The sequence below is a fragment of the Epinephelus fuscoguttatus genome, linkage group LG1, assembly GCF_011397635.1.
Source record: "Epinephelus fuscoguttatus linkage group LG1, E.fuscoguttatus.final_Chr_v1".
Lineage (NCBI taxonomy): Eukaryota > Metazoa > Chordata > Actinopteri > Perciformes > Serranidae > Epinephelus > Epinephelus fuscoguttatus.
This window is the reverse complement of record NC_064752.1, coordinates 9,752,774-9,779,968: the sequence shown is the minus strand read 5'-3', so window position 1 is coordinate 9,779,968 and position 27,195 is coordinate 9,752,774. Positions and strand designations below refer to the sequence as shown.

Below are 27,195 nucleotides of genomic sequence, written 5' to 3'. Positions count from 1 at the left end.
GAAGTTAGGCAGTAATTATAATACATACTGGGGGGAAGACATGGCCCCTAGTTTTCAATAATATAATAGTTATTGTAGTCGGAAAAGCACAGGTGTTAATGATGTATTCATTCAAATAAACACAAGAAGTTTGTGCTCTAGAGAAAGCATCAGCACTCAGTGAATAACCTCCTAAGCCCTATGATAAGCTATTATGGCAAGGCTTAACTATGCAGACCAGTGAGCAGTGATAACTAATAATTGCTCTGTTCTATTTTTGTTCTTTTTAAGAGTCCCAGTACATCATAACACTGAGCCCTACAACTGATGCACGTGTGCTTTACCCACTGTGACATGTCAAAATGTCTGCTGTGGAAAAAGTCCTATAGGGTACCGCTATTGTTTTGCTTTTGTTGTGTTCAGGGCTGTAATCACAGTGGCACTTCTTGCCACATATTTTCTTTTATATTCGAGACACGTCAGCGTAGAAATGCTCTTGATTCTATGCCACTCCCCTTCCCCTCTACTAATTCATATGCTATCATGTCTAAAAAATGTGGCCTGCAACAGACGGCAAAGCTTAGCCGGTTACCAGAAACTTGCGGCTCCCCGCTGGTCAGTTAACGGGAGTGAGGGGACAGGAGTCAATGATGCTATGAAACAATCAATGAAACAGTTTTTTTTAACAACTGTGAATCGCTGCAGAGGTTTCTCGAGCATACAGTCATACATGTGCACATGACATATGAGGCTGATTGGTCCAGTAGTTAGTGAGATTAGCTATGGACAGAAGGATACACAGACTCACGCATGCAAACACAACAAAATGCGTGATCCCCTCCAGGTTCACTTTGTCGAAAACAGATGAAAACACATCAGCCTGTAATGCTTGCAAGGAGCAAGATGAGGAGTAGTTTGGTCCAAGGAAGATACTACACGTCTCCAGATGTGGAATGTAGAATACATCAAACGACAACAGTCTACAACACAGAAAGGCTGAGGTTTTTGTCTAATTTTAAGTTCATCTGAAAGTAAGGGGCTTCATAACCGCACTGTAGTGCCACGTCAAAGTAAAAACAAAACTATGTTAATATATATCATATATAGTGTGAACAGAAAGAGAACGGAGGCCCCGTCAGGGCTGAAGCTGACCAGAAAGAGAACTGAACCCTCTTTCAAATGAACTGACAATGACAATATGAACACAAAAAGAACTGGGTCCCTTTTCTGTTGGTCCAATGTTTGGTGCACTTTTAAGTGACCCGCACTGCAGACTTGAAGCAGGGTCTTCAAAGGGGTCTGAGTTCTCTTGGAGTGCTGAGTCATTGCTCGCATTTCCTCGTCATAAGGATTACTGTTAATTTATTATGTTGATCTGTTCTGTACGACATCTATTGCACGTCTGTCTGTCCTGGAAGAGGGATCCCTCCTCAGTTGCTCTTCCTGGTGTTTCTACTGTTTTTTTTTCCCCGTTAAAGGGGCATTTTTGGGGAGTTTTTCTTTATCCGCTGTGAGGGTCCTAAGGACAGAGGGATGTCGTATGCTGTAAAGCCCTGTGAGGCAAACTGTGATTTGTGATATTGGGCTTTATAAATAAAATTGATTGATTGATTGATTGATTGATCGTTGAGATTCCATGTCAGGTCATGTCCATGCAGAAAGCATCAATCAAATTTTTTATGCTATGTAAAGTAAACAAGTTGTAATAACAAAGAGTACAAGTACTTAGTGCCATGTTATCATATACAGTATACTTCTGGATTATTATTACTGAAGAATTACATGTAAGCAGGATTTTATCATCTTAAAGGAAGAGCTAACAATTAGGGGCCGTACACATGCCGCGATTTTTTTGCACCCTCAAATTCATTGTTTTTAATATGGACGCATGGCAGGTGCACTCAAACACCAGAGTGATGATGTTGTGGCGGGCACACATACCCAAGGGCCTATTTTTCAAGGCACCACAGCTGCAACCTGAGAACAACAGAGTTAAACTTTTGGAACGCAGCAGTGTGTGTCGCAAATCATGTGAGGAGGAACAACCAATCACAGCCCACAGATATCTTTCCCTTCTTCTGTAAATATCAGTCGGTGATACAGAAAAGGAGCAAGAGTAGCATCCGACCTAGTGTTTTCCAGGCAGTTAAAGACGTAGTATGTGTACTGCCTCTAACAGTCTGTCTTAAAACAACATTCAGACGCTCCTATGTACATGAAAACAGGTTTTGCTTGCTGTAATTGTTCATACATGCCATTTAAGCATCACAAAAAAAATGTTGTTTGTAACGATTGCTGTGATTCTGTCTCTTCCAGCTGCGTCTCTTCCTGCCTCATCCAACATGCTTCGTCTGCTGTTCTACGTGACTGCGGTCCTCCATTTTAGTACATTTGGCTCCACGCAGGTTTGCCTGGGAGAATCTGAGTAAATATCTTTGATTTATTTTTAAAAGAAAGTGCTGTGAAAAAGGTTTAAGTAACTCACATAAATTAAATCTCCTAAAGAGGGCCCAAAAAAACCTTTCCTACCTCCTATAAATAAAGTCTGTTTGAGTGAACACAGGCGACATTTGACCAAGTATTAGAAATACATCTCAAGTCTCCCAGCAGAACTACAGTGTTTCTGCACATTGTCCTCTTCAGGAACCCAGCCCTGAAAAAAGTTTGATACTCTAAACTGCTATTCAGTACATAGGCACAGTCATAACCTTCCTCTTCGATTTGCCAGTTGCATAGAGACAACTAATCTCATCCAGGAGGCTCTGGAGAATCTCCACAGCTGCCTGGGATCTCTAACGCTGGGCAACCCCAGAAGAAAGACTGCAGACCAGTCTGGGAGTCTGGTTCCATAACTAAAACCATGTGCAAACATAAGCCCAATTGTAATTAGTTAGTTAGTAAATCCTAAAGGTCAGTTTTCGACTTTACGTCAGTCCACCACTTCGATCCAAACTGAAATATCTCAACAACTATTTGATCAATTGCAATGACCTTTCGTTCAGACATTCATGTCACATCCCGTCCTGCCACATAAGGTCATGTTCTGTTGTTTTCCATATTTCTACAGTGTCTCCTGTTTCATTTCGGTCAGTTGCCTCTTGTCTTGATCCAAATCCACTTCGCATCAAGTTTCCTGTCTGTGTCTTCTTGCTCCTAGTGTATTAAGTCTGTTGGTGCTTCTCAAATTCAAGGATGCTTCCTTGGTGGGATGGGTCCTTCCAAGACAGGTCCTACAGAGGCTGGTCAAGACTCCCTCCTAGCATTCGGTGAACTCACATTCACCGAGTCCATAGTATGGCCAGATCTTGTTATCAGGCACAAACTAATGATGGAACCACAAAGCAGACTCCAGACAGAATAATCAAGCACAGGTCTGTCCACAGGCAACAGTCCAACAGCCAAAGGTATCTAAATTAGCAAGCAAAAGGTAATAAAGAGGACCAAAGGTCTGAACAGACACTAGGAATACTAAGACAAAAATGCTGGAACTCTCACACTAAGGCAAAAAAGAGCTGGCATGGAGGAAAGGGAAGCCACATGGTGCTTCTCAAAGCCAAGGATGCTTCCTTGGTTGGACAGGTCCTTCCAATTTGGGTCCTACAGAGGCTAGGCAAGACTCCTTCCTATCATTTGGTGAGCACACATTGGAACAGGCAAGCAAGAACCCATGCGTACATAAAAAGGCCCCGCTTCAATTCTGGCAAATCATGCACAAAGAATTGTAGGTACTTCACGCCCGCTGACTGAGGATACACACATGCATCCTTCAGAATTCTCTAAAGGACGGACTCCATCTTCGGTAGAATTCAAAGGATCCTTGACATTGGAAAAGTCCTGCAAGATCTGATAACAACAACAGCAGCCTCCTTGAAAGTCAGCTTTTTTAGGACCCTTCCTTGACTTTGAGAAGCACCATGTGCCTCCCTTCCTTCTGGGCCAGGTCTTATTTGCCTTAGTGTGAGAGTTCCAGCATTTCAGTCTTAATAAAATAAATAAATAAAACAAAATATTCCTAGTGTGTGTTTAGAGGTTTGCTCCTCTTGGTCATGTATTCTCTGTCTTTGGGCTTGAATAGCAATGCAAGGTTTTTCCGGGTCTGGGGAGTCCATAGTATGGCCAGATCTTGCTATCAGGTACAAACTAACGATAGACCCACAAAGCAGACTCCAGACAGGATAAATGTTGAGGGGTTTAAATCGAGCACAGGTCTGTCCACAGGCAATCAGTCCAACAGCCAAAGGTATCTAAATCAGCAGACAAAAGGTAATAAAGAGGAATGCCCACTGAGGGGAAGGAGAATTTTCTGGAATTTGATGGATCCCTGACACTGAAATTGTCCTTTTGCGGGATTCAATAATGTCGCCTCCTTGAAATTCAGCCGTTTAAGGATCCTTCCTTGACTTTGGAAAGCACCATAAATACACTAGAAAAGGAAAGACAATGTGGCACTGGTGCAATATGCTAGCGTAGAGCAGGCAATTACACAGGCAGGAAACTTGACGGGAAGTGGATCTGGAACAAGACAAAATGTAAATGACTAAAATAAAACAGGAAACACAGGAAAAACAAAACATGAAAAACAACAGAAAAGGTAAACAATATGTGTCTGATATCAGCTTGTTGGCATTATCATCGTCACCATGTAAGCATACTAATGTTAGTACAGCCTCATGGAGACACTAGCATGTAGACTTTTATTCTTGCTTCTGCAGGGCTTTTGCTTATTGTGTGTTATCAATATAAAACCGCCAGTAAATCTTTTCTCATGCGGATGATATTATTTTGTTCTTGTATTTGTCCCTCCTCATCTCCACCAGGTGCGCCCTGTGCACTGTGACCGGCCCCACCGTCATCACTGTCCAAGGCCAGGCTCACTCTGTCCAAGATCGCTGTGTGTACACTCTGATAAAGACCTCATCAATCCCAGATGTCAAGGTTAAGGCGACATTCAAGGAACGACGGCGTCAAGATCACCACTTTTTGGACAGTGTGATCCTGTCTCTGGAGGGGGAATCAAGTGGTACAATCAGCCTAGAACAAGGCGGGAGAGTTAAGGTAAGATACACAGTGCCACAGATTGACAGTTTTATCATGTCAGTATAGGATCTTGTCTATTGTGTGATTGTTGATTTGTTCGATCAAATCCACTAATCATGGCTATTCCACTGAAAAACTGATTTTCCTCCAAGATTTTACTATTTTAGAACAGGTGTGAGCAGGCCATCACTGTGAAGCAACAGTGCTAACCACAGACCCACATATTTCACTGCTGGAAAGATGGTCTTTTCATTGAACTGGGCTGTCTATGCAGTAGAGAGATGCAAATGCTTTTGAAATTGGTGCTACATGACCAGAGAAGTGCTCTGAAGTGCACTGGCCTTCACTTGCAAAATGTCACTCAAAGAGACTCAAATGCTCTGTTTAGACCTGGTATTAACATGCGTTTTGGGTGATCTGATCACAAATGGACAGCACTAAATGCAAGTGTAAATGACCACCAAGAAGCATTGTGATTCGATCACTCAAACCTTGCCTCCCAACAAGGACTACGTCATCGGTGCAGGACGTGGTGGGTGTTTTGGTGACAGCACGCAAATGCTCCAAAGCGTACCCAATTTATGTTGAGTTGGACAAAGTGTTGCATGACCATCCCTTGTTTTGCCCTATGGAAGGAAAGATGTTGAATTCTGTTGACAGAGATTTCTCCAGCTGTACTGACGCAACCAGTAATGTTAAAGGCAAGCCTGCTACAGAGCAGGTAGCAAAAGTGTCATCGTGATAACTGCATAGGGCAGTAATGTAGTCTAAACACAAGTGGTCAGCTGGAGACGTAAGATGGACACAGGTGTGTACAGCGATGTGTATTGACTGTCCAGTTCATGATGAGATCACACAAAACGCATGTTAATACCAGGTCTAAACAGGCTCACAATGACCACAAAGAGACAAACGACAGAGACATGCAAAACAGCTGCAACAAGACTTACAATCACAAAGGGACACAAAATGACAACAAAGACACACAAAACCACAGAGAGAGTAACAACTACAAAGAGATGCACAACAAGGGTTAAAAAAAAAAAGGCTAAAGAACAATCTGTGTGTCTTGCTTCTGAGTAGGAAACATGGTGGGGAGTTCTGCACATCTGTGCCCAGAGGCCGACTGTCTCACAATCATCCCATGATCTTCCCTCCCTTTTCCTCTCTGCTGTGATGCAGGTGGACGACACAGAAGAGACACTCACCTCCACGGAGAAGGATTTTCACGGTGTGACTCTCTTCAAGACCGAGGCTGGAGTGACGGCAAAGATAATCGAAACTACCTACTCCATGATCGTCTTCTTTGATGGCTACACTGCACAGATATACATTAAAGGTACATCACAGATGGATAAATGTAGGAACAGCGTTGGAGAGATGTTTGTTACAGAGTATTCAGAGACGTGAGAGTAAACTGTCCCTGGATTTAACACCACAGTTTTTCTTTTAACAATTAGTGCGGAAAAAGGCTTTCATCAATTTTGTGCAGCTCTGTAAGCTGTGTGTTAAGTCATCTCTTTATGGACTGACATGGTGGTTCATCAAAAGGTGCTGTCCTCAGGTCATCTCAAAACAGAGGAATCAGGTTCTGGTTTACACCACTGAATCTCTGGCCCAATGTTTTTTTGTGGATGGTTATTTTCCTGGTTGGGGAAATAGAAAGTTAAGGTGTTAGGCAGATGACGCAGAAATAATGGCCCCTGAAAACCCGGTTTTAACTAATTGGTGACTTAATAAGGAACAAAGAAACGTAAAGTCCAAAAAACTTCATGTGCTTCATATAGACTGTATGGGTGTGTTTGATTAAATTTGATTGACAGTAGTCTGGTAACTCAACAACTGTCATTAATATTTGACTCAAATGTTGCAGAATCTTAACTGGTGCACAGGAGTTTGCAGAAATATGCAGCTACTGTGAAAGTTTATACAGGAAAAATCAAATTCAAAGAAACTGAACTATCAAATCAACACACTGTATAATCAATATTTTTTGCAATGCCTCCGCTGCTTCACATCAGCGACTGTTCTTTACTTAGCAGAGGAGGGAGGTGGCTGGGGTGTGACCAGGTTTTGTTTTTTTAACCTCCCTGAGCTACAAATATTTTTCCTTGAGCCTCCCTGACTGACTGGTGGAAAATGCATGATCCTCCCTCCACCATAAATTAGCTTTGAGATTTTTCAACTTTAAGTTTACAAGTTAAAAGTTGAAGACGAAATCCTGGAGTTGAAAAAAGCCTTTTTCACTTTTGTTGTGCATACTGGTTAGTCATTGCAAACGGTTTATTTTTGGCCTAATTTTAAATGTGACACAGCCTAGAATAAAGTGATTTTATATATAACTATTTTAAGCTTAGATTTGGTTGTACTTTTTTCTGAAGGAAGCGTTCGCCCCACATAATGTGCACACAGACTGTCAGAAATATGAAAATCTAATGCTAATTCCTGTTTTAACAATTTTAGACTATGACAAATGGAATCATTCTGGAGATTTTTAAGGAAAATATGCCTCCCAAAGTCATATTTGTAAGGCGCTTTTAGGGAATGTATAGTTTGCATGCTCCACATTTTGGACTCTTACTGGTCTGGTCTCAGTCTCAGTATACTCTGGTCTTGGTCACGACTGACTCGGTTTAGGTGGTAATGACTTCAACACTGGTAGGTGGACTAAATTAACACCTTACCTCTCAGATGGTTTGGTGTCATGATTGTCTATTCAGCACGGTCTGTTATGTCACCAGTTTTCTCCATTTTGTTTTAGCGAAGGAAACATCAATAGCCCAGGGCAACAGCACATCAGACTGACAGTATACAATGCATTTTAGGAATGTGCAGCCTGCTGCAGTCAGACACGGAGAGCTTTAAATTCCAACCGAACATTATAGTATTCTTTTTTCTTTTGTTCAAAGTGATGGGTAGAATTTTGAAGAAGTGACGGCCCCAGGTAATAGCCCTAGAACAATAGTGGGCCTCTGAATACGCTGCCGGCCTTACTCATTCTCCTGCATTTGTATCTTTACTATTCATTGATCACATTCTCTCTCCTGAAACTGGCCAGGACCGACTGGACAAGCTCCAGCTGTGGAGGGTTTATGTGGCAACTCCGATGGGGAGTTAAGTAACGACAAACTCGATGATGACAGTGAGGATGGGTAAGAGCTCTATCACAAACTGCTGTTGAGCTACTGCTGGAGATGCATTTTGGGTTGCTTTGGGGTTGTCTAGGTTCTTTGTGTGTCTGCTTATGCTGTTTTTTGCCCCCTAGCTGCGAGACACCGCACACTGACACCACTGCCAAACCAGACAACTGCGATGAAATGACTACACAGTAAGTAGAAGACACCTGGACACAGTGTGTGTAAAAGCTCAGCACACATAAACTCAGATAATGCTACAGAGTTTATGGCTATTATTATTCTGAGTTAAAAAATAAAATAACGAAAAACTGTTGGGCAGTGAGGACATTTTTACATAGTGGCCACTCTCAGTATTGCAGGATCACACAACACCCACTAGCCAAAAATCACATTTTGAATACATTTTTATGAGCAAGTGATAATTTGATACAATAAAGTCCAATAAAATCTGAAAGGCGTGGAGGCGCTGTGTCAGTAGATTATTTCAGAAGCCAGAGGAAATCTCAAACACTGAATTTGGGTGGATCAATATTTAAAGTACTGATACGACAGTACTAAGGCTGTACTTGACACTGCCAACTATACTAGTAGCAGTATACTGATCTGGCCTTAATGTAGCATGCAGTATGCAGTATGCAAGCAAAAGCACCTGGAGGTTGCAGTGATTTTGAATGGGTTTTTTTTTAGCATTCCTCAGGTTAGTCTAAATCCCCTCTGGTATCCCATAATGTAAAGAGCTCGCACCACCCAGCGGCAAGAGAGTGCTGCAGGGATGGGGGGTTTTTGTAGGCCATCACAGAAGTTAACATTGCCCTGGTTCCCTCAACAAAAAGCCAGTGTTACTTGGATTACTGCAGAAAATAAGCTCAGTGGCAAATTAACATTTATGAAACTTGTGCGTTCAACAAGACTATCTTTACAAATTTACACCACTTTTGAGGCGTAATTGCAATCGGCAGAAGTAAAAAGCTAATGTAAGGCTATAAATAAACTATACCACGGTTACATTACTTCCAACGTCACCACCACAACGAGGCTGTAAAGCCATCTTCCAAATGATGTTGTTCTGTAGTCTCATATAGCCACTTGATAGCAACCGTCTTTTCTAAGACACGTAAAGGCTTCAAAATTTACAAGTGGGGTTTTACTGATGTATCTTATATCGTAGAAGAAAACATAGTGTTCAGCACAGATCTTATTTCAGGCATCTAATCAAAAACCCATTAAAAAAATCTATTGGCCTTAAAACGAGGGAACCAGAGGTGCTAACTCATTTCTGGGTGTTAGGACTCATTCCTGCAGCACTCTATGGCAGAGGAGAAAGCTCAAAACTCTAAGCTATAATTTTCAAAATGCTGTGGCTGTATCATGGAATGTAATATTAAGATTTTTTTTTTTGTTAAAGTTAGAAAAAACGTGTTTAAACTCCACATCTGTGGTCGACTTATCAAGAAAATGGGGTCTACTTAAAATTTACTCAGATGTTTGCAGAGATGCGAGTTCCCGCTATCCGGATGACCAGCATGCCTCACCAGCGGGGTGGTCAATGTCCATGTTACCCCGCCGATACCAGCTTCATCTCAACAAGTCCTTTTGAAATTTGCCACAGGCTTCATTGTCTCTGTTGTGATTAAACATGAGATATAATTCAATTCGGGCATATCTATTGGGCAATCATAGGTCTACGACCCTGTGTGCACCAAAGTGTTTTTTTTCCCCCAGGTGAAAGCACTGCACCAGTAAAAAGAAGCTGCAGCATTTTACCCAAAGTTGAACATTTTTCAACACTCAGAAACTCAGAATGCTCAGAAACACCCCCGCCCCAAACTTGCAATGCTCAGCGCAGAATACACGCTCAGCCTCTTCTCACGCTGCTGCCGTTTGTAGCGTAGCATAAATAAGCAATACTCCCATTGCAAAGAATTTAAAAATACACTGCCCTCAGGGAAAAGCCTAATTTAATATTTAGTGACACAACGACAGTAGTATTTCAAAAATTCGAACTTGCATTTCGAATACTGTAACATCATAGATAGATTCAACTTCATTGTCTTTGCAGAGTACAAGTGTTTTGAGTATCAATGCTGGCATCAGTGGTCTCATGCTAAGGACCTGATCAATACATTGTGAATGTTTTAAAAAATGAGGCCCAACACACCACCTGTTTTTTTTAACTGAATGCCACTAGTAAATTAAAAAAACAGCTATTAGTTAGTAGTATCTAGTTCCTAAAATGTTGAGGCAGAGGGTACGTGCTATAGCTCTGGCTGAGGGTGAGAGGTTGTCATTAAATAGTTTGTTGGGCACAGGGAAACAGAGATCTGTGTGGGTACATGAGACCCTAAAAAGCAGGGTGGATCATGGGGAGAACCACCAGTTTTCATCCGCTGTTTACAAACTGTGAACTTGTTGTCGTGACCAGTATAGCGCTTTTCCGTTCTGAGTTGACATTTTTTCAACTCAAGGAGTTCAGAGCGCTCTGGCAAAAATGCCAGGTGCCTGGAGAGCAGATGCGAGGTGCATAGCAATGCAAAAACAGTAAGCAAAAAGCTTAATGCTCATTAAAAACAGCTGCTAAAACGCTTTCGGTGTGATCAGTGCCTAAGTCACCTCTTAGGTGCTGCTCTCTGCTACACTGTTCTTGCATGCAGAGATAACTATTTGTTATTTACCATTAAAAACTGCTTTTGTTTTAAAAATGCACGGGACTAAGAAATAATAATTATGTTAAGAAAAGCAAGGAAAAAAATGCTTCATATCTGGTAAAACTATTCATAAGCATATTAATGATGAATTAAATTCAAAACACGATAGTTCATTAGCCAATTTTATTTTTTTCCAGAAGTATTCATATCTGTGATCCTTGGTATCAAATCTGAAATGAATTTTGTGGTATCACCAACCCATATACAACACAAATCCTCTAACGGCCATAAAATAAATGCCTTTCTTTTAATAAAAATCATTATGAAAATATTCTCCTGAGCAAGGCCATTAACATAACATCACACAACCGTCCTCAGAAAAGGCCTTCATCTTGTAGTTCATGCTGGTGAACATTTTGGAAACATACTCAGTGTTGACTAGATTTCATTCTTCCATCTTCCACTTTTCCTCTCTGACCTCATGGAACAGCTGTAACCTCCTGACGCAGGAATCCTTCACAGCTTGTCATGACAACGTCGCAACAGGGCCCTACGTAACTGCCTGCACAAACACTTTGTGCCATTATCCTGCTGGGGACGGACTCAAGTGTCAGTTCCTGGAGGCCTACGCCAGAGCCTGCAGCCTGTACACCGATGACAACATTGAAAGCTGGAGGTCAAACGCCGCCTGCTGTAAGACTGTCCTTCAATGCTGAGTTATGCAAAGAAAAGATGATTTAAAGGGTTGATTTACTTAGACTTAGATGTTAAAGGGATCCTTTGATGATTTTCAACCAGCTTTGGATCATAACAATGTGGGCAGTATGTGTAAATAAACTGTGGTAAACTTCTCCATCTTACTAGCGCCCAGATCGCCCTGCTCATCTCCTAGCTCACAGACTATTGCTGGCTGTTGAGCTGTTGCATGAACTACGGGTTTTACTTTTGCATTTTTGCATGAACCTCCATCATAGACACAAAAAGTATAGAAAAGGATTGAGAAAGAGACCCCAACCACATCCCCTCAAACACAGACCAAACTTTTAGATCACTGTTTCAGTACATTTCAAAATAATTTGTTACCAGCCAGCCACCATATTGTTTCCTGTGGCAGAACGTTCAAGCTCGCATTTATTGGTCAGTTGTGGCGCAGTGCATTGTGATAGTTGTAGGTTTTTTACCTCTTGAGTAAAAGCCAATGCCACAGCCCTTTTCCCTCTGTTTTCTCTGGTCATGTCGTGCCAATTTTGAAAGTCTTCCTATTGGACAGACATACTCGTTTTAAAAGAAGAAGTCTTTCCAGCAGTGAAAGCACCATCTTAGTTTGAAGTGTTAGCACGACAGCATTTGCTAATTAGCACTTTTTAAAAAGTTAGCTGAGACTTGTGGTAATGTCATTAGTTTTGCAGGTATTTAATCATAAACTAAACTGGATATGTTACAAATTTGACCTGATGAAGTCAAGTGATGACGAGTCAGCAGGATTCATCCTCTGAGGAAGATAAAAGTCTGAACCAACCTTCATGGCATTCTGTAGTTGTCGAGACATTTCAGTAAAAACCACTCATGTTCACCTCATGGTGGCACTAGAGGATAATTCAGGGGTTTGCCAAACTAAATAATTTGTTGTCTGACAACCACAAATCTTTGTGACTGTATTCTGTATTTTGTGGGTCTTTATTTAATGTTATGAGCATTAAAGGTAAAAGCAGCATGTGTATAATTCAGTAGGCTATATCTTCAGTAGCTAGCTGGCTAACCCTACACTTCTTAGGGTTTGAGTTTGGTTTTGAAACGGGGCAAGAAACTTATATCTCCTTCTAACATAGAGTATCATTAATACACGACGTGCCCCAGACACAACATTTAGCTCCAAATCCACAAAACCAGACTGACAATGAAAGAAATCTAAAATGACTGCATTAGAGTCAATGGAGCACAGCTGTGTTGTTGACGAATCCTAGTCAGAGCTGGCTAATGCTAAGCTATGGTTGGTCAGTCTGTATTTGAGGGGCAGGACTTAGCGAAGGGTGAATTAAAGTACTGACATCAACAGTCCGTAACAGAAATTCGTGCTCACTGAAGAACACCGATGAAGGGGGAGTTATTCTTGCATAAATCTGAAATGTTTCTGTTTGGCAATCATAATTATTTCACAAGGTATTGAATACCCATGCCAAAATTCCAGATGTGTTATGTATAAAAAGCAGGTAATGACAGTTTTCACCAAATAAGTTCACAAATGAAAACACCAACAATATTTGTTAATTTCTGTGCAACTTGGTTTTAGTTGGTTGGACGTTAAAAGACAAGGCAGCACCTGTTTCATGTGTTGTTCTGCTGTTCTTCTCTCAACCTGTAAAACCTCTCCCTCTGCCCGTCTCTCTGCAGCTCAAGGACCTCAGGCCTACTGTCAGGACCAGTACTGCAGTCCTGATGAATTCTGCGGCGATAAGAGCAGTGGTGATGGAACCCGGTGCCACTGTCGGGCCATATTTGCCTCCCCATACAGAACTGAAGACACTTTGGGTAAGATGGCTGTTACACAACAGAGTGATGATGTTCAGCTCTGCAGTGTCGACCTGCTGAACTGAAGTTACATCATGAGTTTGAGCGTTCAGTCACAGTTGTTCAGCTGCACCATCACACAAATGAACTAAGACAACTGTTAACAACACATGGTTGCAGTGAATGACGTTTCACCTACTTAATAAATGGTGATGTAAGTTAGCATTGGTGGAATGTAACTAAGGACATTTACTCAAGTACTGCACTTAAGTACAAATTTGCAGTAGTCCTACTTGTAATTTACTTGAGTATTTACATTTCATGCAACTTCATACTTCTACTCCACTTCATCTCTTTTTACTCCACTACATTTGTCTGACCGCTCTAGCTGCTTTTATAACGCCTGATTCCAAACGTTTGCACGACACTGATTGTTTTCATTTCTGTCCTGTGTTCAGGTGACCCAGCGGTCTGTGATGGGAGCTCTCAGTCAATTACTCTGGTTGGTTGTCTCCTGGAGGACAAAGACATCAGCTACACTGACTTACACCTCTACGACAAAACCTGCAGAGCTGAAAAGGACGACACGACCCACCTGGTGACTATAAGCTTCGACTCTAGCACCAACCCCTGTGGGACGATGATCAAGGTGGGTGTCTCTCCACTACTTTTTATTAACTCTCAGTAAGCAGCCAGATGTCCTTTGTAGGCTTTATCATTCTATAGTTGCTGCTCTGACCTGTGAGCCCTTTGTTCCCCGTAATGCTGGTTACAGTGGATGTCTTGAAAAAACATCAAATATAACAAGGAGAAGCTATAACTCATTGGTCTTCTGCAGTAACAATGACTCCCTGTGACTTTGCAGATGAACAGTGACGACGAAGTTATCAACAAGAACGCCGTCAAGCTGGAGACCACTAACAAGGAATTGGTTGACTTCACCTGCCCCTTTGTTATTCCAGATATTAACATCGATTTCTCAGTCAACATCAAAGTCAAAAGTGGTACCAGCGGCAGGTGTGTCCTGGTTAGGGGTTCAACAATATTTCATGGCGAGACAAAATAAGTTGCAGTGTGCAATGTGGAGTAGATTGTTTTATCCTAATTTCAACATACCTCCTCCTGCCCCTGTGGGTGAGGTAAAATATATAAAATATACAGCATAATGTCATGTATTAATAAATAATAATCAACCCCTAAGACTCCTACCCCAACTCTGAGGTGCAAATACCTAAATCCCGTTTTTACCTTTAAGTAAGGGTACGGCAAAAATAAATATGTGCAACGAGTTTGTCACACCACTGAAAAATATGTTATTAACCACCCAACCAAATCTGAATAATTAAAAAAAATGCAAGGATATGATATTAAGTTTCAAAATCATGAAACACTGAGCAGTATCCTCCTCTGAAGATCGAGTCGCTGCCAGGCTGCTGCAAATCCAAGGACTCTTGTTAGGTGATAAGCCTGTAGCACGGGCACACACACACACATACGACTCCTGAGCCGGACAATCAGCCTCACAGCAGCTCACCCAGTAGCACAGTCTATGGTAGCACAGCACACATTCTGAACCAGAGAACGGAGGCCACTGCATTGGGACAGCCTCTCGCCTCAGCAGCTAACGTTAGCACAAAGCACACACCCACAGCATGGGCAATAACTGCTGGAGAGCCGGGTAGCCATTTGTGTCTAATAGACTGAAAGGTACGTACTTGTGTGGAAGACCCTACGCTGTAGCTTTATGCCTTTATGAGCATTTATACTTGTGCGGTGGTGTGTCTGTGTCACTCTGCAGTTACACCTCCAAAACATTTGTCAGCGGCGGGTTTTCTGAGCAGTGCTGTAAAGTTTAGTTGATTAAAAACACACATTAAACATGGATTCAACATAGATTAGTAGAGACAGTTTCACAAGTACACAAATCAGCTTCACATTAACTCGCAGCATTCACAGTCAAACACTTGCCTTTATCTGGACACATTTTCCCTACAAATACAACACGCTAATGTTTTAGCACAAGCCTATGGCATTTTACATTGTATGAATTAGCCTAATGGCTAGCGGACTTTTCCACTACTCATATGAAGCCAGGGACAACAGCAACATTTAACAAAGGCAATATTACAAAATTCGGCTCCATTACATCTCACAAGGTTCACTGACAAAACAACTGTCTTATACTAAACAAATTTTCCAAACAAATACAACATGCTAACGTGATCAGCAAAAGCCTATGGCATTTTACATTGTATAAATTAGCCTAGCAACTAGTGGAGATTTCCTCTGCTCATATGAAGCCAGGATAAATCACACACAAATCACACTAAAATGCTATTTTAGTGGAGAATTAATTGTCTTCACAATTTATTGTTTCTTATCTGTGAAATAAAAGTACATAAAAGCTTCATTTCCACTGAGGGAAATGGTTTCAGCTTACAAAAATAGACAGGAGGTCTGCGTCGCCGCAACATGTAGTTACATTTCTGGGGAGGTGCACGTCAGGCTATGGCGTAGGGTCCAACATAGGCTCTACTTCGACACAGAGACTACGGCGTAGGTACGGCATTGATTTAATGCAGGAGTATAATTCCGCTTTAGTGATGACTACTTTGCTTGTGTTAACATGACTGTAGCATTTAACAGAGATTTTTTTTTTATGTATCTATTTAACTGAAAGAGTTCAGAGAGCTCATGGAACGTAGCAAACTTGCCGCTCACTCACAGGGGCTGAATGAAATGACACCGATGCTACGCACTGCACTCTATGTTAGTGTTTGTAGTGACGTAGTATTTATATAGTTGGGGAGGGGTTATGATAAGGGTTGCTCCATCACATTATTGAGCAGGCTTTTGACTTGCCCAAAAAATCCTGGACACAGAAATGGTGAAAAACAGTTTAACAGAAATCACTGAATTTGCTTTACCCGGACTTTAAAGGTTCAGAGTGTAGGATTTAGGGAGATATGTTGTGAGAAATGCAATATTATTTAATAAGTGTATCTTCTTTAGTTTATAAACACCTGAAGAATCATCATATTTTCAATACCTTAGAATGAGTCATTTATATCTACATAGAGAGCGGGTCCTTGTCCACAGTCTGCCATGTTGCACGACCGTGTTTCTACAGTATCCATGAAAGGACAAACCAAACACTGGCTCTAGATAGGATCATTGTGTTTTCTCATTTTTGCATCAGCCATTATAGTCAGCAGGCCCTCCATGACAAGCAGTTTTGGGAAAACACTGATTTTTTTTTATGTGAAATTGCTTAATTCATTGTTTTACCCGTTAAAATCACTCACCCCTTTAATTGAAATACTTGAGTAAATGTACTTAGTTACAGGATACAGGAGTTTAGAGGTTTCAGTGGTGAGTATAACAGAGCTGATGTGTGTGCGTTTGTTTGCAGCCCTTCAGTGGCGTATGTTACAACTGGAATTTGGGACTACGTTCTGACCATGAAGGCCTACACCGATGCCCAACGCACACAGGAAGTGACTGGGGACACCAAGCTCAAACTGAGCCAGAGGGTCTGGTTCGCGCTGGTGGCAAACGGCCTGAATGATAAAGTTGCTTTGGTGATACAGTCCTGCTTTGCAACCCACGAAGATTCAGCTGATGCAGATCAGAAATATTACCTCATCTCGGATCGGTGAGAGACACACAGAGGTGGTTACCCAGTCTGTTGACATGGAGTTTCTTGTCAAGTTTTCATAGAGCCCCAAAATAATTTTCGCTGTCACTGTTAGGTGATGGCTGGATCTAGTCCCAGGGCAAAATATAATATATATAGATAACACACTCAGGCCTGTACAGTAAATAAGAAGCTACCACCAGCAGCCCATATACATCCACTAGAGGTGGAGGGAAACAGCTGTGTTGCCTCTGCCCAAAGGTAACACAATTCAGTTGGCACCACCTCTAAATCTCACTATATAACTACCTCTATCTTATTTGTTTAAGCAGAACAAAAACAGAAATGTAAGAATGTCAAAAAATGCGTTTTACATAGGGCTGTGTGTCGGGCTATTTCTTGAGCAGGAACAGCAATTCTCCACTGGTTGCCAAGGTGGAGCTCAAACCAGAGCTTAAAAGAGAATGGTTACTGGACTTCTTTTGGCTATAGTGCAGGTTAGAGCCTATGCCCAGCTGACATTGCGTGAGAGGCAAGGTACACCATGGACAGGTTGTCAGACTATCACAGGGCTGACACATAAGCCCTTTTTACAAAGAGTTCACACCATAGGACCGCTACAAAGTACCCTCATTAAGTCACCTTTGCTCTTTTACATGAAACCAAACAATGTGTAATTTTACATAGCATGCCAGTGTCCCAAAAGTAAGAGAGGTGTGACAGGCTTGACATTAAACACAACAGCGTTGGCCTCTAGTGTGGCATGTAATGTGCACATCAGGAGACTTTCTAAACAATAACAATGGAATAACATGGCAATAACAATCATTTACTGTCCCTGTTATACGGCAGCTGATCTCTGCTCGGAGGGTAAGGAGTGCCCAGACCTCTGTCTCACCAATTTGTGGATATTTTCAGCTGCTGTTTTCCTTTTTGAGTTAGCTGCTAACTGCTTCTAGTTGCTTTTTAAATCTCCCAGGGGTGGGTCACACACATTACACGTCGTCAAAGTGTCACACCCATTCCATCTGCAGTTGTCTCAAGACCCCCAGGGAGTGCATCCGGCTTTGAAGCCAATTTTGGGAGAGGCTTAACAGTGGTACTGCTATTTTCAGGGTCCATCAGGTGATACCAATGGGCCCAAAAATACTTTTTACCATAAACATACACTGGGAAAGAGACATCTAGAAATCAGTGGATACATTTTTTTTTTAACATCACAACCCCGTGAAATGACTCGTTTTACTGTCAAGATTTAATCAATTTGGTCTGATAACATTTTGAAGGTCTATAAGAGCAGCAAGATTAAATTATTTTATCCCCAATCGAGTTTGCAAAGTGCTCAACCTGTATTCAGCCAAGTGGCTGTTGGAAATTGGCTTCTTGGCTGCACTTGCTGACGCAAGTTTCTAGTGTGCTTGCTCTGTGGGCCCAATGATGCAGAAGCAGCGCCCATCATGTGGGTAATTTAATGCCGCAGAGATAGAGCTTTTTTGACTTCATGCGCCACTGAGCAACTTTCATAGGAATGAACGAAGCCCCGTCGCCAGTGTTGTACCCAGGTCTTTTAGTACATCCATTGTCATGTCCTGCCAGTTGTCCCTTTTACACAGATGTCGATTCAGCACTGTTACACTGCCAGTTTATAAATGAAAAAACTCTGTCGCCACTTTGCACATTTGTACTTTTATAAAGAACAGCTAGGCATAGTTATGGGCATGACATTCCTGCCTTGAACAGGCAGTGTAAAAGGGGCTATAGAAACAGACAAATATTCACATTCACTCATACGGGCTACTCAGAGTCAACAATTAACCTTAGCTGCATGTCTTTGGTCTGTGGGAGGAAGCTGGAGAACCAAGAGACAAGGGGAGAACATGCAAACTCCACACAGAAGGGTCCCAGCTGGCCGGCGGCTTTGAATCTAGAACCCTTTTAAAAAGATGGTATATTTTGTATATCTGCTGTGTTAATTAGCTTACAAGTAGCTCAACTGGCTGACTGTATGTTATAGCAGTACATTAGTTTGGTGTTTCTATGGTGGAAAATTTCAACGGCACTGATGCTGAACACATCGGCGCCATGTTGCGGGTAACTGAATTATTAAAGTATTTGCATTTGTCACAAATGATCACCAAACTAGCTTTGATTTGCTGGTTAAAACAAAATCTATTGTTTCCTTGATAAAGTTGCATTGTGAACAACAAATCTATCTTTAACTAGGCAGGAAGAGAGCTTGTTAACATTAGCAGACAGTGGCAGGAATTAACAACTCACAGAGGTAACGCTGAGTTACATTATGATCCTTCCAAACTCTATTAAGTAAAAATAAGTATTGGGCGAAGGTAAATTATAACGTTCTTAAAATGTGTTCAAATGTAATCTTGTAAAATGTAGTTGTTTGTGAAAAACCTGAATAAGTACAGTAGTTTGGAGGAGAAAATTGCATGTATGCAGTATGGATCAGCTTTTTGAAAAGATGTTTTCATGTGGAAGACGGTTATTTTTAAGGTTGTTTCATAACTGTCTATGATTGGATTTATGCTCACTCAAAAGTTGTATAATGAAGGGTTTGATTACTTCAAAAACAGTTATGTTATTTATTTTTTCATATTGTAGATATTTTTGTTTTCCTGGCAAAAAGGGAATAAATAACATTAAAAAACAAAATATACCACAATAACAACAAGAACAACAGAAAACACTGACATCTGCAACCAGCCAAATTGTTATTTTAGTTTAAATTTAAATTAAAGCACATCCGTGGTCTGGAGGAATTACCTGACCGCGTCAGCAGGAAGTTTAATGACTAAACAGAGTCACACAATCTCCTTGATGCCAAAACACAGAGGCTTAACAAGGATGATCTTTTGTCAGTATTGTGTTTACAGCTTGTTGTGCTGCCAACAAGTGGACAAAAACTTAATTTCATTCTCCTACGCACCTGTCCAACAGAAGTGCATTAGATTTAAAACCATGTGGTGGTCAAAAAATTCCCCACTTAAACCTTCAAGGATATCACATTAATATTTGAGCCTTTATCAGCTTCATAGCTTTTATACAGAACCACATGTGTTTGGAGCAAGTAGCTTGTGGACTATAATGTGCATTAATTACAAATGTAGTTACTCACAAATGAAGTTACATACTAATGTTTAAATTCAAGCCTAAATAGGTTTTGTGTGGGATCTGAAAGGACACAGGCGTAACGAGAGGATTTGACGCCAGATTCAGATTTGATCAATTTTATGGAACATCAAACGACTGCAGCTGGTGATTAGGGCTGCAGCGATTAGTCAACTAATTGACGACTAATCGACAATTAAAATAACCGGTGACTATTTTTAGTAATCGACTAATCGGTTTAAGTGATTTTTCATAGACAAGTACTATAAAAGCACCCCAAAATACTCTTACTGCAGCTTCTTATGTTCAAATATTGGCAGCGTTATACACTCTCCCATGACAGTGAACTAAAGCCCTTTGGCGTGAATACGAAACAAGACATTAGATGACATAATTTTGGGGTTTGGGAGAGCCAGATTGACATTTTTCAACATTTTAACACATTTTTCGATAAAATGATTAATCGACTAATCGAAGAAATAATCAACAGATCGTTAGTTAATCGTTAGTTGCAGCCCCACTGGTGATGTCGTATGTGTTTTCTTTTTTCTGAGCAGCTGTCCGAATACTGATGACAAAACTGTGGAAGTGGAGAGTAACGGACAGGGAACATCCGACTTCTTCTCCTTCAAAATGTTCCAGTTTTTTGGGGAAACCAGAGATGTCTACCTGCACTGCAGAACAAACCTGTGTATCAAAAGCAAGGAGGTCTGCGTCTCGGTAGGTTCCCAAAAACACTCACACGGACACAAATACATGCGAGTGAAATTTCATCCTGTTAAACCAGTACATCGGGTTTTGGATCAGCCACAGGAGCATTAGTGAGGTCCAACACTGATGTTAGGTGATAAGCTCTGGCTCACAGTCCAGTTCATCCCAGAGGTGTTGATGAGGTTGAGTTTTGGGCTAAGTGCAGACCAGTTCAGTTCTTCCACATTAAACTGGGAAGACCATTTCTTAAAGGAAGCCAGCGTTGTGCACAGAGGCACTGTCATGTTCAAACAGAAAAGGTTGTTTCTCACACTGCCACAAAACTGGAATATCTATCTAAAATATCATTGTGGGCTGCAGCATAAAGATCTCCCTCCTTAGGATTCAAGGGGCCCAAACAAGAAAAAAAAAACAGACCCCAACCAAAAAGTACACTAAAGTATGTGTCTGGGATTAACATCCGACATCACTGGTTCAATTCAATTCAATTTTATTTATAAAGCCCAATATCACAAATCACAATTTGCCTCACAGGGCTTTACAGCATACGACATCCCTCTGTCCTTATGACCCTCGCAGCGGATAAGGAAAAACTCCCCAAAAAAACCCTTTAACGGGGAAAAAAAACGGCAGAAATTTGAGATTTGAGACACTGGTGTGTCTCAAATCTGACAATGTCCCATCAACGAACACTAAGTTCAAAATTCAGGGGTTCAAGCCTTAAGGGCTGAAACCCTTTTTTTGTTGGGCTGGTTTATTATTTGTAATCTTCTTTCAGAATGAAAATACTGGTGACATGGCAAATCATAGACACTTGAATTTTTCACCAACTTAACTTCAAACAATCCATGTTGGCTAGAAATCTGGAATTGGTGCTTGTGGTTATGTTTTTGTTTTTGCTTCAGTCCACAAGTACCTGGATCATTGTTGTTTCTTAAGTGTGCACCGACGGAACCATAAAACTTCATCTCTGTCACTCTCTCTCTGTCTTTAACCTAGAACTGTGACCAGACCAATAGGAGACGCAGATCTGCCAAGTCTAAACTCAAAAATCATTCCTCAACCATCGTCACCATGGCCTGGGGTTCTTAGGTAAGACACATCTCTGACGAATAAGAGCCAGTGACGGTGCAGACGCTTTATGTGTGAAAATATGCTTCACCTCAACTTCCACTGAAAAACAACAAGGGGATATGATGTAAACTTCCTGTGTAGTGGAGTCTGACCTTTGAATTTACGCGTCCAAGCAAGATAAAGGTTTGACAGGAAAAAAAATGAATGTCTATTTAATAGCTTTTTCTGAAGCTTTCAACGGGAAAAACTGGGTAGGGGTCAAAGTCACCAGCCAGAAGTCAAATGACCAGGAGTCAAAATCACTGACCAGGAGTCAGAAGAGAGTTAGAGAAAGATCAAAGTTCAAAGCTCCATATTTGACAACATAAGCCCCATTTCCACCAAACAACCAAAAGTAACCCTTCAGACATTGTACCTAGACCCTAGCGTTTCCACCACAGACAGTTCCATTAAATGTGGGCGGGGAAGTCTGCATCTCAGTTATCGTCCACAGAACAAGGCTGCATGCCGACATTTTCAGAACAAAATAAAACAGAGAGAGTCTCTCTCCATGGGATATTTTAAAATAACGGGTTTGTGTATTTAGTCCTTCTCAGGCAAGCTCAGGGGTTTTAGTGTGGCCGTAGCCCACAGGAACGACGCTTCACAATGCTTCTCTTTTCTCCGAGTGAGGATTAGAATAGTTCACATAACCCCACCAAAATTAATATATATGAATGCTTGAAGATCCACTCATTACTAAAAGTGAATGTCATATAAAAACTTAAGTAATGGTCAAAGTTAACATTACAAGTTAACGTTCCACCTTAAAAGTTGCCAGCAGTCGGCCCAGTGAATTGAGTTATTTTTTCTCAGCTGCTGTGAGAGGCAGCAAAACATCCTTTCATTTTATAGTTACAGTTTACTTGTAAAACTCTCCATGGTATGGTTACATGAGCCTCAAAACCAGCCACAACTCAGCCCTGAGCAGAGTGACCATCATCTACTGACCAATCAACAGACAGTTGCAGTGTTCACAGCTCCACCTTTTAGTACCAGATCTGTGTGCTAGGTACCCCAACAGAGGGGGGACCAAACGTGGGGACGGTACAGAACAGCTCCATGGGTACCATCCACAACTTTTCACAGTGGAAATGGAAAAAAAGTGTACCAAACTGAACTGTACCGTACTGCTTGGTGGAAATGGGGTCATACATACCTGTACATGAAATCAACTAAACCATCTCGATCATAAATAAGGATGGCCATGAGACACAGTTAAAGCTCCTCAAAAAAGTAACAAATGGACTTTTTCCAAAGGTCAAAAATTAGATCTCTCTTGCAATATAAAAGTTGTTTGGGTGTATGTGTCAAAAAAAGAAACAGCATCATCGTGATCATGATTTTTTTTTTTTACCACTGCTGTTTGAAAGTACAGAAATAAGCAAAGAAGAGCTACAGGACGACTTTAGTTCTGAGACAAAACAAATGGTACAACTCAGTTAACTTCTCCCTATCCAAGAATCAATCCGTCAAACATACAGGCTGCCCTCCTACTTCCACCTGTACTGGACAACAACTGAAAATAAGATCAGCTTTTAATTTAACACAAGAAAACAATTTAAACTTTTAAATCACAAATCTACCAACATGTAATCCTTCCGCATCTGGTCATTCCTGGTGACTACTAATAGGGGCTTCAAAAGAAAAATCAGCCAAGATCTGCCCCCACAACAGTCTGATAGAGGAGTTCCTGGTTACTCTGCAAGAGAGATGCTGCTACATATAGACTCCTCTGACATCAGAGTCTCAAATGCTGTGACGGAGGTCAGGATGAGGATAATTGGAGGGCACAGGTGGTGGTTGACCATGCTGAGGAACCGCTACACCACAATGTGCTAGTTGGAGCAGTGGTGTTGGGACAGGCACAGCTTGGTAGCATTCCAAGACCTCTTTATGACAGAGCTCAGGAAATGGATAAGTGTCACATGGTCCAGGAAGAGATGAGGGCAAGAGTTGAGCTGTTTCAGTGTTGGTGTGTTGTTGGGATTATGTGACGGCTCGGTGTTGGATGACAGCTGCCGTTACTGTGTTAGCTTGTGCTAACAGGGCAGATGCTGACTGGCCATTTACAGGGACGAGAGCGGCTCTGGAGGCAGCAGCAACTGAAAGTTTGGTGATCCAGCAGGGAGTTGGGACGGTCCCAAATCAAACCCCTGGTGCAAAAAAGATCAAATGCAGGTATTGTTCGACTGGGAACATTTTGAAACTACTTGGTACTGGGTTATTTCGGTTGATTCCGTAAAGGTATCGACTACAGATACCCTGGCTTAGTTTGAATACTGCAGTGGGGCGTGTAGACTGGATGGGAGCAAGCTATCGACTGCAAGATTACTTTGTAAAAGCTCTGAAAGACTGAGCCACTCCAGATCATGTTCCTGATCCCCAGCCCATCCAACCTTTTACAGTAGGGTCTGGCAGACTCACTGGTGTGCACACTGCACCAGAAAAAGGGATCCCTGGAGCATATCCTGAGTTCTTCTCTGAAGGTACACAAGAGTGGTGCTACAGGTACCCTCAGCAAATGCCATCTACACTGGGGGAGAGATGGGGAGTGATGTCCAAAATAGCAAGGCAAGCAGTCCTGCTGGAATTCAGCAAATTACTGAGATGTGGTATGTGAGTTTCAGAGGCGAGGATGGCCAGCTCAGTGAGGTTGGCAGTCCCTATGCAGGGCCTTAAAGCTCTTTGGCATCACAGGACTGTACAGGAAGACAACCATCAGGATCGTCACTCCTCTGCTACTTGAACACAAGCTGGGCCTTATCAACCTTGGTTGGATCCCCTGAGCAAGAGTGTCTTGATACAGACTCAAATATAAACCAAGATTCTGTCACTGTATGGCCTATTTCTCGCCTATAATGTCTTCAGAAACATATCTGAGTGTACTGTTTGGCTGTAATATGAGAATTTGTGAACAAGAAATTCTTCTTGTATTGTAGAACGGAGGCTTAAAATGCTGCGATCAAATGGTAAACCTAAGCAGCTCTGATCAAATATGAACCAAGATTCTGTTACTGCTTTGCATATTTTTCGCATCAAATGTTTTCAGGAACTTATTTTAGCTTACCGTTTAACTTTAATTCGAACTCGTTTGTTACCAACTGGCCGCCATATTGGTCCCTGTGTCAAAGCGGTCAAGCCTGCATCTCAGCTACCAGCGGCATCTTTTATTGTGTTTATTAGCATTGTAGGTTTTCTACCTCTCCCCTGTTTTCTCTGGTCACGTAGCATCAATTTTAAAAGTATTTTTGAGTTTCTACTGTATAGACAGCCCAGTTTTGTGAGAAGACCATCTTTCCAGTAGTGAAATACTACTTTAAATACCAGCACATTCTTCAGGATGCAGGCACCCAATGTAGAATAAGCAGAACCACACCCCCTGCCCCCTTGCTGTCTATATAATTTATTTAGAATTCTACTGCTTACCTCACTATCTGCGAGACAGAAGAGAGACGTTTTCCTGCCATGATATCTTTCCACGGTTGTCTTCTCAGGTTGTTTCCACGGTAACTTGGAATGGGCAACAAAGTGTGGACCTCCAGAATGATTCCTGATGAAGAATCTGGACGCCTGAATTTCTCTGATTTCATGGACAACAACTCCTGAAAAGATTAGCTCAGTTATGATTGCTGTGAAGCCACGTAGCACACAAAACTGTAATTTGAGGGGTTAATCTGAAACATCAGTTAACTGATGTCTGACTCAACAGCAGCTCACAGGCAAAACCATAGACTGTGTATAAAGACAAACGACGCATCGCCACTTAGTCCCACTGTACATATGTGAAGCTAAAATATCCCAGATACCGCCGCTGCCATCTTGCTCTGGGGATGTAATTCAGAGCCAGAGTCTGTGCAGTAGCGAACTCCATGGTATCAAGTTTCCCGCCCATATACCTGCCCTACTTCTCTTGAGCAGTGCCACTGAATGCAAGCCCACCGTTTGGCTCACACAGGTGTCAATCATATGGTAGCATTAAACAACTAATTAAAATCAAACTTACCAGAAAAACGAACACTTGAACAAACAGCAGCATGATTAGAACCACCTTAAATGACAGAAACCATCTTGTGATGTGAGTTTTTAGTTTGACCCATGTCCCACCACTAAAATGGAGAGGGTGGGCTTTATGACCTATACTGCAGCCAGCCACCAGGGGGCGCTTGAGGCATTTCGGTTTCACTTTGAGGAGCTGTCATGTCGTCCATCTTTATACACAGTCCATGGGCAAAACCCCCAAACCATCAACTGTCTGAATGAGAGCGTCGGCCAAATCCTTAAAATGAGAGCATCGAATTAGAACTTAAGAACACATAATTTCTCATCAACATGCCTGAGCATATCTTTGACGGAGGTGAAAAAATAGTTAATCAGTGAAGGTGCAAATCTTGATTTAACAGTTATTGGACGATTTTTTTCTTTACACACTCCCTCTAGGATCTCTCACAGTGTTATCATAATTATTGTGGGCATTCTTCTGACTGGATTTCAATGATTAGACTAAATTGTAAACTTTCACACATAATGAGGAGATTTATTGAATTTGCATTCATTGCTGCGATAACAAGATTGTGATTTCCTGGAGGGACTGATTCTGTAATTCATACTTTTACTCTATTAATACTACTATGGTGAAGCTTTTAATTGTAACCATCCTAAAGATAGAAGAACACATTTTAAAGAAACAGTCTGACAGGACATGGTTAGCTGAGTTTAGCATAAAGATTGGAATGCAGCTGAGTATGCAGTGAGTGTCAGCTGCCTTCACTCGCTCTGTGTTTCTACCTTCAGGAAACCCACAACACAGAGGGATAACACCCAATATACAGTCGTAGACAACTGTCAGAGCCTCACCTCCCACTTCTCCCTTTTCTGTGTTGTAAGATAAACATTTGAAAATAAATTACTTTAAAAGAGTTTTAAATGACTGAAGCAGTTAGCCAGTCTCCCCCAGTAACATTTGATTGGATACATTTATGTACGAGACATAAATACATTTTGCAAAAAGAGATAATAAAGCTCACTAAAGAACAACACTGGGGCTGATGCGGCCACATTTCTTAAATTTCTCTTGTATTTCCTCTTATGAGAAGATGCACCACACATTCTAAACCATTTAAATCTGCTGTTACCCAGGTATGCTGAATGATAAATCCTACTTGATCACAAGTAACCTATTAGCATAAGTAGCACCCCTAAACACTAGGTAAGGGCAGGTGTTATGCTGTGTGCAACAACTCTGGTACAAGCCAGAGCAAGAATTGGAAAGATGCCACCAATAAAAGGGTGTAAGAAGAGG

At 41.5% G+C, this 27,195-nt stretch overlaps 1 protein-coding gene across 2 annotated transcripts; it reads left to right on the top strand.

The window, feature by feature from the left end:
* Window positions 1-2,080: 2,080 nt before the first annotated feature.
* Window positions 2,081-25,518, top strand: LOC125889822 (alpha-tectorin-like). Of its 2 annotated transcripts, none has more exons than XM_049578019.1 (14): window positions 2,081-2,136; window positions 2,296-2,404; window positions 4,797-5,034; window positions 6,199-6,355; window positions 8,075-8,168; window positions 8,282-8,344; window positions 11,289-11,491; window positions 13,190-13,327; window positions 13,765-13,955; window positions 14,172-14,323; window positions 16,719-16,961; window positions 20,627-20,789; window positions 21,780-21,872; window positions 25,391-25,518. In XM_049578019.1, exons 2-13 carry the CDS (start codon window positions 2,322-2,324, stop codon window positions 21,870-21,872), a joined length of 1,818 nt encoding a protein of 605 aa, XP_049433976.1. In that variant the 5' UTR covers window positions 2,081-2,136; window positions 2,296-2,321; the 3' UTR covers window positions 25,391-25,518. The 2 variants fall into 2 exon arrangements, with proteins under 2 accessions (XP_049433976.1, XP_049433967.1); XM_049578010.1 differs by having other exon boundaries at window positions 2,101-2,204.
* The last annotated feature ends 1,677 nt before the right edge of the window (window positions 25,519-27,195 follow it).

Excerpts from the sequence above, each read along its gene's own strand:
- LOC125889822 (XM_049578010.1), top strand. Across the intron at positions 8,345-11,288 it reads TGCGATGAAATGACTACACA|CTGTAACCTCCTGACGCAGG; the intron begins GTAAGTAGAAGA and ends CTCATGGAACAG. Across the intron at positions 20,790-21,779 it reads GCAAGGAGGTCTGCGTCTCG|AACTGTGACCAGACCAATAG; the intron begins GTAGGTTCCCAA and ends TCTTTAACCTAG.